Source organism: Callorhinus ursinus, unplaced genomic scaffold (assembly GCF_003265705.2).
Source record: "Callorhinus ursinus isolate GAN/ISIS: 27379988/994484 unplaced genomic scaffold, GSC_fseal_2.0 scaffold15, whole genome shotgun sequence".
Classification (NCBI taxonomy): Eukaryota; Metazoa; Chordata; class Mammalia; order Carnivora; family Otariidae; genus Callorhinus; species Callorhinus ursinus.
Genome location: NW_027397077.1, coordinates 21,181,609 through 21,199,890, shown reverse-complemented (window position 1 = coordinate 21,199,890; position 18,282 = coordinate 21,181,609). Strand labels below are relative to the sequence as shown.

General features: G+C 40.2%; 1 protein-coding gene across 14 annotated transcripts in view; it reads left to right on the top strand.

Annotated features, from left to right (window-relative positions):
• The window catches only part of MAGI1 (membrane associated guanylate kinase, WW and PDZ domain containing 1), a 615,875-nt gene that overhangs the window by 366,231 nt on the left and 231,362 nt on the right, over positions 1-18,282 (top strand). For all 14 annotated transcript variants that reach the window (XM_073901515.1, XM_073901510.1, XM_073901509.1 and 11 more), the window contains exon 2: positions 3,804-3,920. In XM_073901515.1, the coding sequence (XP_073757616.1) occupies positions 3,804-3,920 (117 nt within the window). The remainder of the gene's footprint in view (positions 1-3,803; positions 3,921-18,282) is intronic.

Sequence of the window (18,282 nt, the reverse complement as noted above, 5' to 3'; positions counted from 1 at the left end):
TGCAGGTGTGGTCTCCTAAGGGGTATATAAACTCTAGGTCCTAAACAATGAAGATTTTGCTGGTAAACATTGTTATCCTTTTGGTCAAATTCCAGGGTACCTTATACCTAGAGATAGAGTTGACAGGGGTGGCTATTAAGTATCAGTGATTTACCAGTTGGTTTCATTTCAACTCCAGCACAGTGCCAAAAATATATTAAGGATGCACTAAATGCTAACCAATTTATGTATGTCCAGATAATTTTAGAACAAGTAGAGCTTTTTTTTTTTTAAGATTTTATTTATTTATTTGATAGAGTGAGCTAGCAAGAGAGCAGAAGCAGGGGGAGCTGCAGGGGGAGGAGTAGAGGGAGAGGGGGAAGCAGACTCCCCACTGAGCAGGGAGCTGGACCTGGGGACCCCAGGATCATGTCCTGAGCCAAAGGTGGACACTTAACTGACTGAGCCACCCAGGTGCCCCCCACAAGTAGAATTTTATTCCTTTCCAGAAACCCTAGAAATATCCTTTAATCCAAATTTCCCTATGCCTGTATTTTGTTTATAGCTATTTCTAAGTAATAGACTGGGTTTTATGTTTTGTGCATTTTAAAAAAGAGTAACAGCCCATCTTTGAACTAACCTCAGCTCTTTCCCTCTCACCTCAACAGTTGTCCCCTCTGCATTGTCATGACAATTCCCATCTTTCATTGGGTGCTTTCTCTGTGCCAGGCACCGTTGGAACCTCATTTAATCCTCTTGACAATTTTGTAGCAGAGTTACTGTGTTTGCAGTGCTCTATTTTTGCAGATAAGGTTCAGAGATTAAGCAACATGCTTGGGTTCGCCAGCTAATAAATAGTGGAGTCAGGCTTTAAACCCAAAGCCTTGGTCTTAACTACCAAGATTTACTCTATTTTTCTTTCTGTTATCTCTCCAAGGGGAATTTGAGAATTAAGCATTTAGAACAGTGCCTATCACATAATCATTCAGTAATTATGTGTACATTCTTAAACCTTTGAAATCAATTTTATAAGTGTAATATACATACTATAAATTGCATACCCATACACACAGTTCCATAAGTTTTGATAAATGTATAAACCACTATTGTCACTGTCACAATTAAGATTTTCTATATTGGCATCCACTTCACAAACTTCCCTTGTGCTCCCCTTTTTAAGAAATGTTTTATGTTGGGGCGCCTGGGTGGCTCAGTTGGTTAAGCGACTGCCTTCGGCTCAGGTCATGATCCTGGAGTCCCGGGATCGAGTCCCACATCGGGCTTCCTGCTCAGCAGGGAGTCTGCTTCTCCCTCTGACCCTCTTCCCTCTCGTGCTTTCTATCTCTCGTTCTCTCTCTCTCTCAAATAAATAAATCTTTAAAAAAAAAAAGAAATGTTTTATGTTGAAATCATTTTAGACTCTCAAGAAGGTGTAAAAAATAGTACAAAGATCCCCTGTACCCTTCACCCAGTTTCCCCTCAATGATAACCCGTTACATAAGTATAGTACAGTTGCAAAGCCAGAAAATTGACATGGGTACTCGCCATAGATCCTATTCCCTTGTGCACCTTGCAGTTAGTCTCTGCCTAATCCCAGCCCCAGGTAACCATGGAACTGCTATTTCTCACTATAGTTTAGATTGTTCTAAAACTCTCTATATAAATGGAATCATACAGAATGTTGCCTTTTGTGTCTAGCTTCTTTTGCTCAGCATTATGTGTTTTAGATGCATAAATATTACTGTATGTATTAGTAGTTTGTTCCCGTTAATTGTTGTGTTGCATCCTATTTGAATATAGTAGTTTGCTTACCCATTTATCTGTTGATGGACATTTGGGTTGTTCCCAAGTTTGGACTATTATATAGTGAATAAAGTTGCTGTGAAGATTCATCTACAGGTTTGTGTGTGTGTATGCACTTATTTTCATTTCTCTTGCATAAATAAGAGTGGAAATGCTGGGCCATTTGGTTAGTGAAGGTTTAACTTTATAAGATACTGCCAAATTCTTTTCCCAAGAGAATGAACCATTTTATATGCCCACTGACAGTGTGTAAGAGTTCCTTTTGTTCTACAATCTTGCTAACACTTGATACTGGCAGTCTTTTAAATTTTGGCCATTCTAGTAGGTATGTAGTGGGATCTCACTGTGGCTTTCATTTGCCTTTCTCTGATAATTAATGATATTGACTATCTTTTTATATGGTTAGTGGCCAATCATATATATTCTTTTGTAAATTATTCAAACTTTATGCCCCTTTGCGGGGGGTCATGAGTGGATAGGTGAATGTTTGTCTTTTTTATTCAACAAATGCTTGGTGAGTAATTGAATATTTATTAAATGACCTAAGCTTGACTCAAATATATGTTTTCCTTGTGATTAATTGAAACCTGAGGTATAATACATCTCAAATAAAATAGTTCAAATTGGGTTTTATTAGTCTATTCTAAAATGATCATCTGTAATAGGGAATCTTGTTTTGAACATAATGTTAAAGTAAGGATCAGTAGTTTCCTGCCCTGCATGGGACATATCATCATCTTAACCATCACTGTCATCCTCATGATTTATTCTTTTTGACCATAGGGAAGTTATCATCCAAAGACATGAATTCTGTGCCTCACATAGATACTGCATTGCTACTTTGTTTCTCTAAGGCTAGAAATGCTCTTACCTAATTTTTTTCTTGTCTAAAAATGGAAAGACGATTTTAGTCTTGTTATTTTTAGCTGTCACTGAACCATCTTTCTCCATTAAGAATAAATGTTAGCTAAGTTGATCTGTAAGCTCTGTGTTGATACTGTAGACTATAATTTGTGTTTGTGATTTAAAAAGAACATTTGGTTACCTTCTCCTTTCTATGACATATTTTTATAACAATATTTTTAGCTATTGTTTTGTTTTGTTAATGTAGAGAATTACAAAGAAATACACAGACCCACCCAGGTAACTATTGCTTATACAATAGTTAATGAAAGAATGGTATGTATCTAGTGTTTGGAGATCAACACAGGATCATAAGATCTATATATCTGTATGTGTCTATAGAAAGAAGAGCAACATCTTCTCCCTTATTTCCCAAGCTCATGTCCTTCTGCCCAAAGGAAACTGTTGTTAAAACTTTGTGGTGATTCCTTATAGCAAACAGGATCTCTCTTCTTTATTTCTTTTTACACAAAAGGAATCAGACACGATACACTACTCTACATATTTTCCTTTGACACCAACACCTGCAGATCTAGCTTTCTTGGAGTAGTTACTATATGAATGAACTGTGCTTTACTTAGCTGATCCCTTGTGGTTTTTTTCCAGGTTTTTTGTTTTTCTTTTTATTTATTTGCTGTTACAAAAATGCTGCAATAAACAATACTGGAGATGGTGCAGGCTTTTGCAAGTATACTCATAGGGTACATTTCTACCAATTGGATCCCTGGTCAAAGAACATTGTGTAATTTGTCAGCTATTGCTACATTGTTCTCTTTATGGTTTCAGCCATTTACTCTCTCTTTAATAGTGTCTGCAAGTGTCTATGGCACATATTTTAAATGTAATAGCATAGTTTAAATTCTTTGTTATTTGAGCCTTCTAGTATTATGTGAAATGGGACCCCCAAATTAATGCTATTTCAATGCTGTTTTATCTTTATTACATTCTAGCTTGCTTTTTCCTCTGCAAAAGAAAATCTGAAGTCATTCCTCCTAATGACTAAGGTTGGCGGGCTACAGTGGCTTGAGGTGGCATTTCCACACACAACTCTCCAGCTGCTCAGTCTCTAGGAAGGCCTGTTGTTGATGTGTTCTGTCTATTTTATATATTACCTACAGGAGGAAAGCTGAACAAGGACCTGCGACATTTCCTCAATCAGCGGTTCCAGAAAGGGTCTCCTGATCATGAGCTCCAGCAGACCATAAGGGATAACCTTTATCGCCATGCTGTGCCTTGTAAGTAGCTAGTTTAGGGCACCTTACTGCTGGGTGGGTGTGTGGAAAGTTGGTGGAGCCAGAAGAGCTCACCAGGTGGTTCTGGAACACTGGTCAGTCGGCTTGCTCGCATAGTGACTCCCTAAGTCCAGGGAATCATAAGTGACTGTGGGACATAGAGCATAGCGAAAGGTGAATTACTTGACTTTCAGGTTCTGGCTCTGCCACGTACTTGCTTATAATGCCAGGTAAATTAATTGTCCTTTTTGGGGGCCAGTTTTCACATCCGTGGAAAGGACGTCTGAGTCATACTAATTCAATAGGACTATTGGGAAGAGTCCAGGGGATGAGGCACGTAAGTACATTTTGCAAAGTATGGGCATGTTGTAAGCCTCCATAAATGTTAACCATCATTGTTATTAATGGGGTGGACCAGGCCAGAGGCTTTCAGATTGATCTCTGCAGAGATCAGTAAGTTCCTCATGGCCCCTCAGCACAGAGAATGCCTCAGTGGGCTCTCATTTTCCCCAACATGACCCGATTCATAGATCTGCATTTCACGCATAATTTCTCTGAAGAAATAGTTTCCACCAATTAAAAACTCAAATCCCACAAACCCATTAGATCAGACCAAATCTGAGAAAGCAAGACATGGAATATAGGGGCCATGAAAGCAAGGTTTTTATATTGCTTGGGGAGGAAGGAAGGAAAGGAAGGAAGAGGAGGAAGTGGGGGAAGTCAGTCTATGCGGCGGATGAAGTTGTAGTGAACTCTTACCATGTTCTACCATACTGCATTCCTATACAGCTGATTATAAGGTAGGAGTCCTGGGGAGACTTAGAGTGATTTCATTTTATTTAAAATTAAGAAGAAAGAGTGATTTTGGTTTTAGTACTTGAAATTTTTCTCTTCTATTGTTACCCAGTCCTTCAAAGCTTGAAATTTTATTTTTTTAGCAATAACATTTTTTAACCAACAAAAGCAGTAGGAATCATTTGAAGTTGAAGGTACCCTGCTTATTGCTGTGATTTGTTTGCTATAATGGTTTTTCTTTTCTTCTTTCTTTCTTTCTTTCCTTTTTTTCTTAATAGTATTTTTCAAGGGGTGTGCTGGAGTCCTAATGTTTCCTGGCATTACAGCAAAATGATAAACAGAACTTAATGTAAGCCACCATAGATCTGCAGGGACTTAGGCCATTAGTCTAGACTGGGACCTTTAAAGATCAGGTTCTAGAACAGCCCCCTGCTCTTCATTTTACTTATCAATAAAACCAAGCCTCCGAGAGGAAAAGAGGTTGAGTGTAAGGAGCTTGGGTCAGTGCCCCAGGGTTGTCTCTTTCTGCTGAGTGGCAGAGCTACATTTGAAAGAGAAAATGTGGTGATAATGCATTAATCCGAATCTCTGGGCCTCAGTTCTTTTAGTCTTTCAGCATTGGAATTGAATGCTGTAACCTTATATCCTACTAATAATTCTTTACAATTAGATTAGTAGTAATTCCTAATGTTAATCACATGGGTTGTGAAGGGATTATCATTCTTTTTATGGATCAAGAAACCAAGGCACCAAGGTAAGCCAATAAAAAACAAGGCTGAAGTTGACCAGGGATCAAGAAACCAAGGCACCAAGGTAAGCCAATAAAAAACAAGGCTGAAGTTGACCAGGACTTGCGGTCTCCTGAGTCCCCCATTGTCCTGACTCTGCTCTGCGGACCAGTTTTACCCTCGGAATGACTCTTTGATGTTGGGATTTTTACTACCCAGTTTACAGATGAGGAAACAGAGTCATGGGGAGATCAGGTCACTGATAAGTGTCTGATTGGGTCTTCTGGACTCTCACCACCCGGGGCTGTCTTTGTAGCCGTATTATAGCTGCTCTGATGTTCCGGGATGGCAGGCTGAATACCATTTTGCAGAATTCGGTACTTGCAGAATCATGAGTGTTCTCTGTGTAATTTTTCCCCTACTTAGATTCCAATTTAAGAAATGGGGAATGAAGCAAATGAGCACACCATTTCTTGACGCATCTGTGGTGTTACTATGGTTACGTTTTGGCATGCTTTCCCATTTATTTTTTTCCACTGATTTATAGGACCTGACTGTGAGCTAAATGGCTTGATTTTAAGCTTACCACTCTATAGGAATTGGGGCAAAGATGACCTCAGCCTTTTAAAAACAGTGGAAAATCATGTTTTGTCTTTGCGTGTATAAAGCCCTTGGTATTAATGTTTCATTTCTATGAAACCCATGAGTCAGGAATTGGGAAGGTCGAAATGGTCTTTCTACTAAAAGAGAAAAGTACCATGTCATTTTATATTTCCTTCATAAAATGGGAAGGAAATTCAGAAGAGGTCTGTTTCTGGGTCTGGTGCAGCGTGTGTACCTTTGAACATGAGTAGACCAGGGTGACTTGGGATTCTGTTATAGGCTTGGAGAACTCAAGCCACATTTGCATTTATTTTGATTCTTGGTCCATGTGATTGGTAAAGCAGAACTCTCTAACAACCTGTTGTGCCAACGGATTAGGAAGCCGTTCATTTGGAGAATACATCCTCCTGATTATATTGTAACAGTGCCACAGGGAAACAAGCTCATGTGACCTGCGTTTTCCAGAACTTCCTGCTGCTGATATTTTAGTGACTTTCAGTATTTTGAGAAGGGATGACCTCATGAACAGGTGCTTGCGAGTTGGGGTAGACATCTTTTCTTTTTTTTCTCTCTCTCTTTAAATATTTTATTTATTTATTTGACAGAGAGAGAGAGAGAGGCAGGCAGAGGGAGAGGGAGAAGCAGGCTCCCTGCTGAGCAGGGAGCTGGATGCGGGGCTCGATCCTAGGACCCCGGGGCTTGGTCCCAGGACGTCAGGATCATGACCTGAGCCAAAGGCAGACGCTTATCCGACTGAGCCACCCAGGTGCTCCTGGGTAGACGTCTTTTCTTATACATTTTAGGAGGTTCACTTGTCAACTAGAAATTAATAAATAAAGCCCCTTGGTTCTCAAGTTCTTTTTAGTGTCATTATAGCACCACGATGGTTTTACCATTTAAGGCCCCATTTTATCCTAATTCCTTGGCAAAGACAGTGCAGGTAATAGGATCCCTATTTTACAGGTAAGGAAATGGAGCAGCAAATGTGACTTCCTGAAAATCCTACCACTCCTAAATGCCACATTACTCACTTCTCACCCAGTGCTATTTTAATTTTTCTTATTTTTAACAGCTTTATTGAGATACGATTCACAAACCATACAATCCACCCATTTAAAGTGTTCATCCAGTGCTATTTTTGCTACAGTTCTCATCATGCTGCACTCCCCCTTTATTTTGTCTTTATTCAAAAACTTTTATTATTTCCACAGTATGAAAAAGGTCATCATCGTTGAAATTTAATTATATTTACCATTGAAAATCACCACCAAAAAAAAAAAAAAGAAATTAAAACACCCAAACCAGAATTATGACAGAAAAGAGAACTGGATGGTGGAGTGAGTCAGAAGCCCTGGTGTGAAGTCTGAGGGCTTTTCTCTTGCTGTGTAGTCTGCTGCACATCATGTAACCTCTCTGAATCTCATTTACTCTTTTAATATAAAGTGGAAATAGAAACACCCACTTCACACATTGTCTCACCAAATGTCAACAGCGTCCCTAAGAGATGGGCCTATTAGAGGAAACGGAGGCTCAGAGAGGTTAATAACTCGCCGAGGGTCACGAGGGTCACACAGGTTCACAAGTAACATGGTCAGGGTTAACCAGTTCTGACTCCCGTGCCGGGCATCTTTAATAGTGGTGTGAATAGAGCAGTATAACATGGGCCATTGAGATGAGAAGAAGCAGAAAAAAAGTTACTCATTGCTGAATTTTATGGTTTTAGCTATGTAAAATCATGGGGTTTTATGGCAGTGGGGTCTAGTAATTCACTGATAAGTTCAATAGAATTTTCATAGTTCTTTAATGGTGATCCGGCTTTTAAGAAATCACTACAGGATTCTCATGGGATATCTTGGTTTATCTTATTGCTCATTGAATCTCTTCCTTTTTTTTTTTTTTTAAAGATTTTATCTATTTAATATACCTGTGGAAAACCACCTTTAAATAAATAGGTTTGAAATCCAGGTAAACGTCATCTGCATTGCTCACTTCTCTCATTCCTTAGAACCATCTGGATGATAGTCTTGTCTCTGCCCCTCAAATTCCCCTACATGGCCAGCCCCCCTTCGGTGCATCAGTCATGCAAACGTTATCCATAACCCCAAACATACCTGGTGCCTTCTCATGAGTGGGGGCATACTATTTCCTTCTCTTTCCCTACCTTGCCATTTGACCAGCATGCAGCCTTCTTTCATTTTTTTAAAGATTTTATTTATTTGACAGAGAGAGAGAGAGAGAGAGAGAAGCAGGCTCCCCATGGAGCAGGGAGCCCAATGCAGGGCTTGATCCCAGGACCCCTGGATCATGGCTTGAGCCGAAGGCAGGTGCTTAACTGACTGAACCACCCAGGCGCCCCATGCAGCCTTCTTTTAAACTTGAACCTGAATGCCACTTCCTCCACAGATTGGGCCTATTACCATCTTCGCTGCTGCTGGAGCTACGGACTGTGACCCCCTTCCAGCACCCATGCCTGCTTGCATGGTGTGAAGTCTGAGGGCTTCTTTGGTCTGTCTGTCCTATTAGAATCTGACTATTCTGAAGTCAGGGACTGTATCTTCCTCAGCGAACAGCCCATACCTAGCTTTGTGCCTGGACCATAGAATAAATATTTGTTGAATTAATGAGCAAATGAAGAAATGGGTGAAGTTGCTCTTTGTTTTTCTTGTTTTATTTTTTTTCCCCAGTTAAACATTTAGGAGAAACAGCAGGGCTGCTTTTGCCATAAAGTTTTCAGAATAAAATGCAGCTCAGGCTTGAGCCCCGAGATGGCTGATAAGGACTCCACTGATTACTTGGCTGGGAATCCAGACCCAGAGGAAAGAGTCAAGGCTCCTATGCACTTGGAGCTGGAGTGCCCATTCTCAGCTCCTCCTAATTACAGTCTAGATAACAGTATACTTCCCGCATTGATAGCCTTCTGCTTTATGACTTCTTGTCCTGGCTGATGTGACAACATCTGAGATTCTTGCTTTGGAATGGCCACTTTTCCTGTGAAGATAAAGGTGTTACCTGACAGGGTTTGTCATTTACTATACTGCTGCTGTCAAAGCGAGATACAACTCATCCAGTAGTACTGGTCCTCTGGAATGCCGAATGCCACCCCTCCCAGTCTGTCTCCCTTTTCTGGGTGTAACAGTAAGGAGCTCATCTTTCTTTTCAAGCAAAGGTCATCTGAAAGAGGAAAGAATAAGTCAGTTTTGTCCTGTATCTTAACACTGTGTGTTTTTCTTTTTAAAGATTTTTTTTTTTTGAGAGAGAGGTATCAGTTGGGGGGGGGCAGGCAGAGGGACAGGGAGAGAGAATCTCAAGCAGACTCCCTGCTGAGCGTGGAGTCTGAAGCAGGGCTCAGTCCCAGGACCCTGAGATCATGACCTGAGCCGAAATCAAGAGCTGGATGCTCAACCAGCTGAGCCACCCAGGCGCCCCTGTACCTTAACACTTTGTTGATCAAGGCTCTCATTGATACTGAGACCATTGAATCTTGTGTAAGAGGCATTGATCAGTGATTTAAAGGAATTTACAAAGGGATTAAAACTATTTGATCTACAAGACACTTTAAATTTGATGTGGTAAACAGAGGTGACCCTGGTCTTTCTTTGTAGAGGTGCCATATTCAAACAGGCACCTTAGCATCTGCTAACAGTTGGCATCGTTGTTATCTTGAATGTGACTGTGACATCATGGACACAAATTACCTTTGGTATTGTTTGAACCTATGAGTGTCTCTTAAGCACAGCCATCTCCAGTACTTCTTGCCTGGAATCAAACCATTTTGCAATTGAAGCTGATGATAGAAACTAGACCAGTTTATCAGCAAGAGGCCAGGACAAAGACCTGAGTGTTGGAAAATTCCCTGTCTCCTGGAACGTGCATCTCTGTGTTCAGGTTGTGTTTGACACAAGTGGCAAGCTTCAGGTCATAATTCATGAACCAGACAGTTTTGGAAGCCTCCCCAGGACTGATCAGATAAGAGTCACGGGAAACTCTCTCACTATGGTTATTGCCTTTGTCCTATAACAAGAGTAAGTGCTGTCTGAAATAAAAAAGGATTGTTTCAGCCTTTACAAAGCCTGGCCTCTTGCGGAAATTAACCAGTAACACCCGTAGTAGCTCTGTGGTGTGTGGACTCCTGCTACGTACGAGGTGCCCTGCCACGACGCTTACGTGTGTGTTGTCTCTCGTGTTGGCCTCATGGAGGACAGACAGAATGTTATGGATCTGACCTCAAGCCCCCTGGACTGGTAAACCCTGCCTCTTTTCTATTTAATCGCAAAGGTTTGCTGCCTATAATACAATCAGTTATCTGCCCTCATTCCTTCTCCATCTGTTGTCAGCTCTTTCCCTCCCCTTGTGCTTTACTCATTGGTACCGTGTTTTCCCATGTGTCCCCAGGTCTGCAGTCTGGGGACTCCTCCCACTCACTGACTACCCCCTTACTGCCTATACCTGACCTTTCCTTCCTTCTCCATCAAAACTTATTTGTTCTGGGGGTGCCTTGGTTGGCTCAGTTGGTTGAGCGTCTGGCTCTTGGTTTCTCAGGGTCCTGAGATCGAGCCCCATGTCAGGGTCTGCACTCAGTGGGGAGTCTGCTTGAGATTCTCTCTCTCCCTCTTCCTCTGTCCCTCCCCCTGCTCACGTGCACACACTCTCTCTCTAAAATAATAAATAAATCTTAAAAAAAAAAAAAACAACACAACTTATTTGTGCCTGGCTGGCTCAGTCAGTGGAGTGTATGGCTCTTGATCTCATGAGTCATGAGAACTCATTAGGTATCAGGAGTTCAAGCCCCCCGTTTGGTATAGAGCTTACTTAAAAAAAAAAATCAACTGTATGTAATAAAACTTAAAATAAAAAAAATTATTTGTTCTACATTGATTAACTCTTGGGTTGTCCTCAAAGAAGCCAAGAACTGGAATGAAGAAGTGAATGGTTCATATTGTGGCATAGGGTTCTCCATCCTCCATTATATATGTATCTTTTAACAGGTGACTTTAAATGCTGTGCTGCTAGAAATAGCCTATATAACGGGATGTCTGGCAACAAAGCAGGTTCATGGGTAGGGATGGATTCTTATGCTTTTGATGTGTTTTTGTACTTTTTATAGTGGTTAACACAGTGTTCTATGCACAGGAAACTCTTTAAACACAAGAGTATATCAAGGGAATTTTCCCCTCTGCTTGCTGTATCACTTCTCATATACAGTCCTATTCCACCAAGTATAAGCTGGGATAGGATTTGTGTTTCACAAATGCTGTGGTCTAGGCAGAGAGTGCTGTGCCAAATTAAAAAATAATGGGATGAGAAAGAGTACTTTTGGTTAGATGTAATTTGGAGTTAGAATCTGTGCTCAGATAACTATAAACAAATTTTCGCCGAGATGAGTGTCTGGTGGGGTGTTGAAGGGTTGTGAGGGAAGTGGGTATGTTCTTTGTGACTCTCGTGACACCTGCCTGATAAAAGCCAGGTGCACAGCACAGGTTTGCAACAACCCAAAACGAAACACCACTTCTCATTCCTGGAGTGCCTGTCAAGGAGCACTGAAGCCCCTAGTGTGGCATCTGTTCGGCTTCTCCTTGCCACAGGAGAAGAGAGCTCTTCCCTCAGCAAGTTCATGAGAAGGACCTGGTCACTCATGACTTGGACAGTTCTCTTCTCCTCGAGGCTAGAACATTCAGATGGGAGGGGCTTTCAGGAAGGGAAGCTGGCAGGCTCTACCACTAACCACTTCTCTTAACCTGGGCAGGTTACCCAGGCTTTGTGGAGCTCCGTTTTCTCACTACCTTTTTTGATGTTTATGAGAAGTACCTAAGCACCCCGCAGTGAGTATGGCACTTCATAGGGCCTCCAAAGGTCCTCTGTTCCGGACAATCTTCTTTTCTTCCATACCCCTTTCCTTCTCATTTCTAACATGACTTGTCCAGTCCAGCATTCTCCTTTTTTTCTTTGCAGGCTCTCATTAGGCTTTGGGCCTTATTTATTTGATTATCTTTTTAAATGACTGTGATAATTTATGTGATTCTTTTCTGAGGGAAATAAGCTAAGTTTTCAAAAATGATATTCCAGGGGCTCCTGGCTGGCTCAGTCAGTAGAGCATGCAACTCTTGATTTTGGAATTGTAGATCTGAGCTCCACATTGGGTGCAGAGATTACTTAAAAATAAAATCTTAAAAAAAAAAAGATTTTTCCAACATTTGTTGAGTAACAACCCAAAACTGGATGCTAGACAAAAACCTAGTGAAGATTAATAATTGGGTGATTTAGCCGATAATAGGCATGCTTGAAACAGCACATTCTCTGCATATTCCCAGCATCAGCTAATTCCCCAGTGTTCTTTTTCTTTGTATTTCTTATTATATGTTGTTAACCCTAATTGCCATTGTATATTTGCTGAGTGGATGGAGTCATATTGGAGAAAAGAAAGGAAAGAGAAACTACAATCTTAAAAGCTTCTTACACCAGACTTGATTTATATGTGTTGGTTAATAGCCTCATATAAACATGGCTTGACTACTGTTCTTTCTTAAGGTTCTCAGGGGCGTAGAAAAAAAGGAAAGCCATAGGAGTTTAGATTTAAGTTTAATTAGAGTTGATAGAATTGATAATCTTCTTATGAAAATGTGTTAGCCCAGCCTCACTGCTTAATAATAACCTCTACCATTAATCCAGTGTTACTACATATACCAGCCACTATGCTCAGTGATTTACAAGTATTGTCTCTTTTAACCCTCTCCAAACCCTGACGAGTTTAGTGTTTTCATCTTTGTATTATGAGTGTGGCAGTTGAGGTGTGGAGAGCTTAGTGACTCGAGTGTTGGAGGATGCACAGTTTAATAATGATGGAACCTAGATTCATTCCAGTTCCAACTGCTCCCAAGAGTCCAAGCTCTTGGTTTATTTCTCTGGGTGCATCACCTTAAAAACCATATTTTAAATTAACCTATTGAATTTGAAAAAGAGTCTTCTCTTAATACCATATGGATTAGTCCTTGGCTGGGTGTAGGATACTAATATATCTATTTGGCAGACATGTTAATTTATTTAATTGCTTTGTAATTCTGGTTGAGATTTTTCATCAAGATGTGTTACAATTATAAAGCAATTTCCACAGCAATTTATGTAGGTACATGGAAGTTTTCACATTATTTTTGCCATTTATTATTTTAAGAGAAGGTTTTATCAAATTTTGGCTTCCCAAGAATCATGAGTCAAGAAAATGAAGTACAATATATTTTTAAAGAAACCTCCTTGTATCAAGTGTGTTCATAAAAATATGTGCAAATAAATTCTCCAGCTTCTGTAATGGGTTATGTGCATTTATGCCAAGGTCCAAGGAGGGATACTTAACCAGTTATGCTCTGTTCAGCTTACCTAAGTCCATATGAAATGAGCTACCCAAAATGATGACCTTAAATTTAAACAAGAAAATGTCACTTGTATTATTTCAACCATAAAATGAATAAACTAGACTTACTAACTGCTCAATGACATATTTTCCTCTTGCATTTAAAATTAATCAAGTATACAGCCCTATTTTTAGGCAATACACTCTGATGTGTTTAGGGGTAAAGGGCCATGGTGAATGCACCTTAATCTCGAATGGCTACAAAACATTTAAAACTGTTAAAAATATATTATGTGTGGGGAAAGAGAACAGATGACAAGCCAGTGGGTTAAAACATTAATAATGGGGGCGCCTGGGTGGCTCAGTCATTGGGCATCTGCCTTCAGCTCAGGTCATGATCCCGGGATCCTGGGATTGAGCCCCACATTGGGCTCCCTGCTCCGCGGGAAGCCTGCTTCTCCCTCTCCCACTCCCCCTGCTTGTGTTCCCTCTCTCGCTGTCTCTCTCTCTGTCAAATAAATAAATAAAATCTTAAAAAAAAACATTAATAATAGATGAGTCTGGATAAAGGGTATATAGTGTTCTTTGTACTATTCTTATTCTTGCAACTTTCTTTAAATTTGAAATAATTTCCAAATAAAGTATTTTAAAAATAGACCCATGCCAAAAAAAAGTTAAAAAGCAACCAATAGAGTTTTGGGAAAAGGAGACTGATTATGTATGAGTGCTATGTTTTTGGTTTTTTCCCCTTGTAAATGTCAATGTTTTTAGCCCAGAATTGAGATTCCGTTAGTACTTTGTTAGACCTTGTGTATTAAAGTATACAGAGACTAACCTGGAAGACATTGTGCATATACTAAAACAAAAATTTAACACTTCTGGAATACCAAGTATATGTTATGTGTTTTAATTATAGTTTCTCATTTAATCTTTATGGAAATCTTACAAAGGAAGTACTACTATTATTCTCCTTTACAGATTTTTTTTTTTTTTGAGAGAGAGAGAGAGCTAGTTGTGTATGCACCTATGGGGATGGCGGGGGTGGGGGGAGGGGCAGAGGGCGAGGGAAAGAGGGGGAGAGAGAATGTTAAGCAAGCTCCACGCCCAGCGAGGAGCCCTTCATGAGGCTCGATTCCACCACCCTGAGATCATGACCTGAGCCAAAATCAAGGGTCTGGCACTTACCTGACTGAGGCACCCAGGCACCCCAATTCTCCTTTATAGATAAGAAAGCTGAGGCTTAGTAAGGTTAAGTGTCTTCCCTTCCATATGTGAAAAGAGATTGGAACCCACGCTGTGAGGATGGATACTAGAGCTCCTACTAGTAACCACCATATTTTCTTTGCTCAGAGTATGTATGGTACATCTACATGTTTAGATACATATACACATACTGAGTATATTTAGAAAATAAGCTAGGAAAATTATTTTAAATGGATTCCAAATATATGCTAATGGGATTCTAGATCAATACAAAAGTATAATAAAATTATTATTAGTATGAACAGATATTGAGCCACTTGCCATGTGCTAGGGGTTATTCTTTCTTCAAAGTGAAATAAGTTATTTCAACGCATATCAAATGCCATCATGAGCAGGTCACATCATTGTGTTGAGCATTTAGGGGCAAACTGGTTACATTTCCTGTTCTAAGAGAGTTTGTATGTATAGTGGGGAAGACAAACAAGAGGCAACTGTAATAGAGAAAGGTAAATCCCTTGATTCGGTAAGCCCAGAACGATATGACATACAAGGATGGGCACCAGGTTCAGTCTTGAGACCAATGAATCAGTGTGATGAGGAAATGAAATAAATACCAAAGGAGAAACAGAAGAGAAAGCAGAGCATCCTCCTTCCCAGGGAGAATCGGGAAACATCTACCTGTGTGACTGTGGGCAAGTGACTCTACTTAACATCTCTAAGCTTAATTCCTCATTTAAAACAGAATCTGTTTGGGGCGCCTGGGTGGCTCAGTAGGTTAAGCATCAGCCTTTGGCTCAGGTCACGATCCCAGGGTCCTGGGATCGAGCCCCACATCGGGCTCTCTGCTCGGTGGGCTTTCTGCCTGCCACTGCCCTTGCTTGTGCTCGTGCTCTCTGTTAAATAAATAAATAAAATCATTAAAAAAATAAAAAAGAATCTGTTTATTAGGGACAGAATAGACACATTAACCTTCCTAGTCTCCCAGGTCCAGTCCCAAGATAATGTAGTCTTTTGGACAGTGCTTGCTCTTTAGAACCTCTTAAGGATTGAGAGACCACTTGTATTTTTGAGTCTCCTAAAATATGTAAAAACAGCCACAACAACAAAAACCAATACTCCAGCAAAAGTTAGGACATGGTTTTAATGTTTGCATTTAATCAATGCTTTTAACATCCACACAGCAATATGGTGTAATTGTGCTATTCACTAATTACAAGAGGTATAAAACATTAACTTAAGGTACAGTAAGGACAATATAGTCTGGTAATAGACCCCAAGTTTAAATATCTCTCATTCCTTTTAGTGTATCTTTATAACTAGAGACATAACTTTATTTGAAGAGAACAAAAGTCTAGATTTGAGGCCCTTTATGGAGACTTAGGTCAAACGATTTAACCGCTTACATTCCTTGGCGACTTTGATAGGTAAGGAATGTTATGGGATGACGCCTTCCAGATAAAGCCTTGGCTGTTTCAGATGTAGCTTCCATTGCCTGTTAATGGAAGAAGTCTAAGCAGAATAAGTGACATTATCCTAAGCAAGCAAGGTGGGTCCTACTGGAACCCCAGTTTACCAGGGCACAGCTTTCTCGTTGTATTTCTCTTCAACTTCAGTCATTCGAAGGACAACTCTTTATTCTTTGGACCATTTCTTCGGGGTTGCCCTATTTACGGTTGAGGTTTCTCTCCCCTCATGACCTGCCTACTAGAAGTGGAGCCTTATTATTGCCTTATGTGTTTTGCATTGAAAAGTGAGACAAAATTTGGCTATACTAGAAATAAAGTCAGTGTAGTTGTTATAGTCAAATGAATTTGACATTTTTCTCATTTCCCATCTCATAAGATGAGATCATTACAAACAGATCTTGCAGGATTGTTAGGAGTTAGTTGGCACTGTTAATTGATTTGAGGGATGCGTGTTTCTTCTTTCCATCGCTAAATGGTTTTGTAGTCTCAACTTCACTTAATTAGTGATTTGGGGGGGTGGGAAATACCACATCTTTGTCAGTTGAATTTTGAAAAAAAATGTTGCTTAAGCTGTACATAAAATATTCTTTAAATGTATAATATGACTTGAAAATGAGACATCATATAAATCCACCTGAAATTCAGCCTAACGTATGGCAGAGTTGCCTGGGTGACTATTGCAAATGCTGGGAATCTTACATGTTTTCCTCCCAGTGGATAGAAGCTTGTGGCTAAGACAGGTTTGATTGAGTTTCATGTTTGCTGCACAGTCTAGCCCCACTGCCCAACCCGATAGGCCACCTGTGGAAAAGTGGGCATCAGCCTCCTGCATTGTACTCGAGTTAGGCACTCCATGCAAACCTCCTGCACTTTGGAGCCCTGTGCAGGGATTTTGTACCTTCTCAGGTCACTGGAGATGTGAGTCGTTTACACCTTGAGGAGCAAACTGTCAGATATAACTAAAAATTATGGTGTCTCTGAGGAACATTGAGTATTTGAAAAAAAATTACTTGTTGATTTAATACTTGCTGTTTTGTTTTGAATTCGTATTACGTGCTGTAGGGACCTGGCCTGGCAGAGCGCGTAAACCTTCTTTCCCCCTCCCTCTATTCTTTTCTTTCCTCCCGCATAAACAGATCCCTTTCTTGCCCTTGTTCCAGACTCTGGCAGTACCGCATGACAGTTTTGACAGTTACTGGAGACAGGCATATTTGGGTTCTATCAGAGACCTTTTTTTTAAAAAAATTAAGGGATGTCTGGGTGACTCAGTCGGTTAAAGGTCCAACTCTTGATTTCAGCTCAGGTCACGATCTCAGGGTTGTGAGATCAAGCCCTGCGTCAGGCTCCATGGGATTCTCCCTCTCCCTCTCCTTCTGCTCCTCCCCCCACTCTAAAAAATAAAATAAAATAAAATAAAATAAATTAAAATAAAATGACGTAAAGTACATAAAATGTGATGTAAACTTTAAGTGCATACAGAAGCACACACGTGCACCCGCATGTACATACACACACATGCATGCATGTAACCATTACCCAGAACAATATATAGAACACATTAAGCATTCCACCAGGTTCCTTCATGATGCCTCCCATTGAATACTTGTTCTCCCTCCCGAGGTAACTGTGATTCTGACTTATCACCCTAGATTAATTTCACCTGTTCTTAAACATCATGTAAATGGAATCATACAGTATGTATTCTTTTGTTCTTATTCTTTTTGCTAACATTCCTTCTGTGAGATTCATCCATATTATTTGCATGTAGCAGCACTTCGATTTTTTTTTAAATGGCTGTGTATTCTTGCATTGTGTGACTATACCGTGATCTATTTATCCATTCTTCTGCTGATTTGAATTGTCTCCAGTTTCTAGCTACTGCTGGGAACATTCTTATACAAGTGGACATATGTACTCAATTCCCACCTAGGAACAGGATTGCTGGATCAGGATGTAGGCATATGTTGAGCTGCAACAGATATTGCCAAATAGTTTCCAAAGTGTTTGTATCAATTTGCATTCCACACGTGTGAGGGTTCCAGTTGCTCCTCATCCTCACCAACATTTGCTATTGTTGGGCTTCTTGATTTTTCCATCGTGGTCCTGGTGGATGTGCATCAGTATCTCATTGTGATTCTAATTTGCCTTTTCCTGATGTAGAATGATACTGAGCACCTTTTCAAATGAGTGTTGTCTATTTGGATATCCTCTTTTGTGAAGTTCCTACT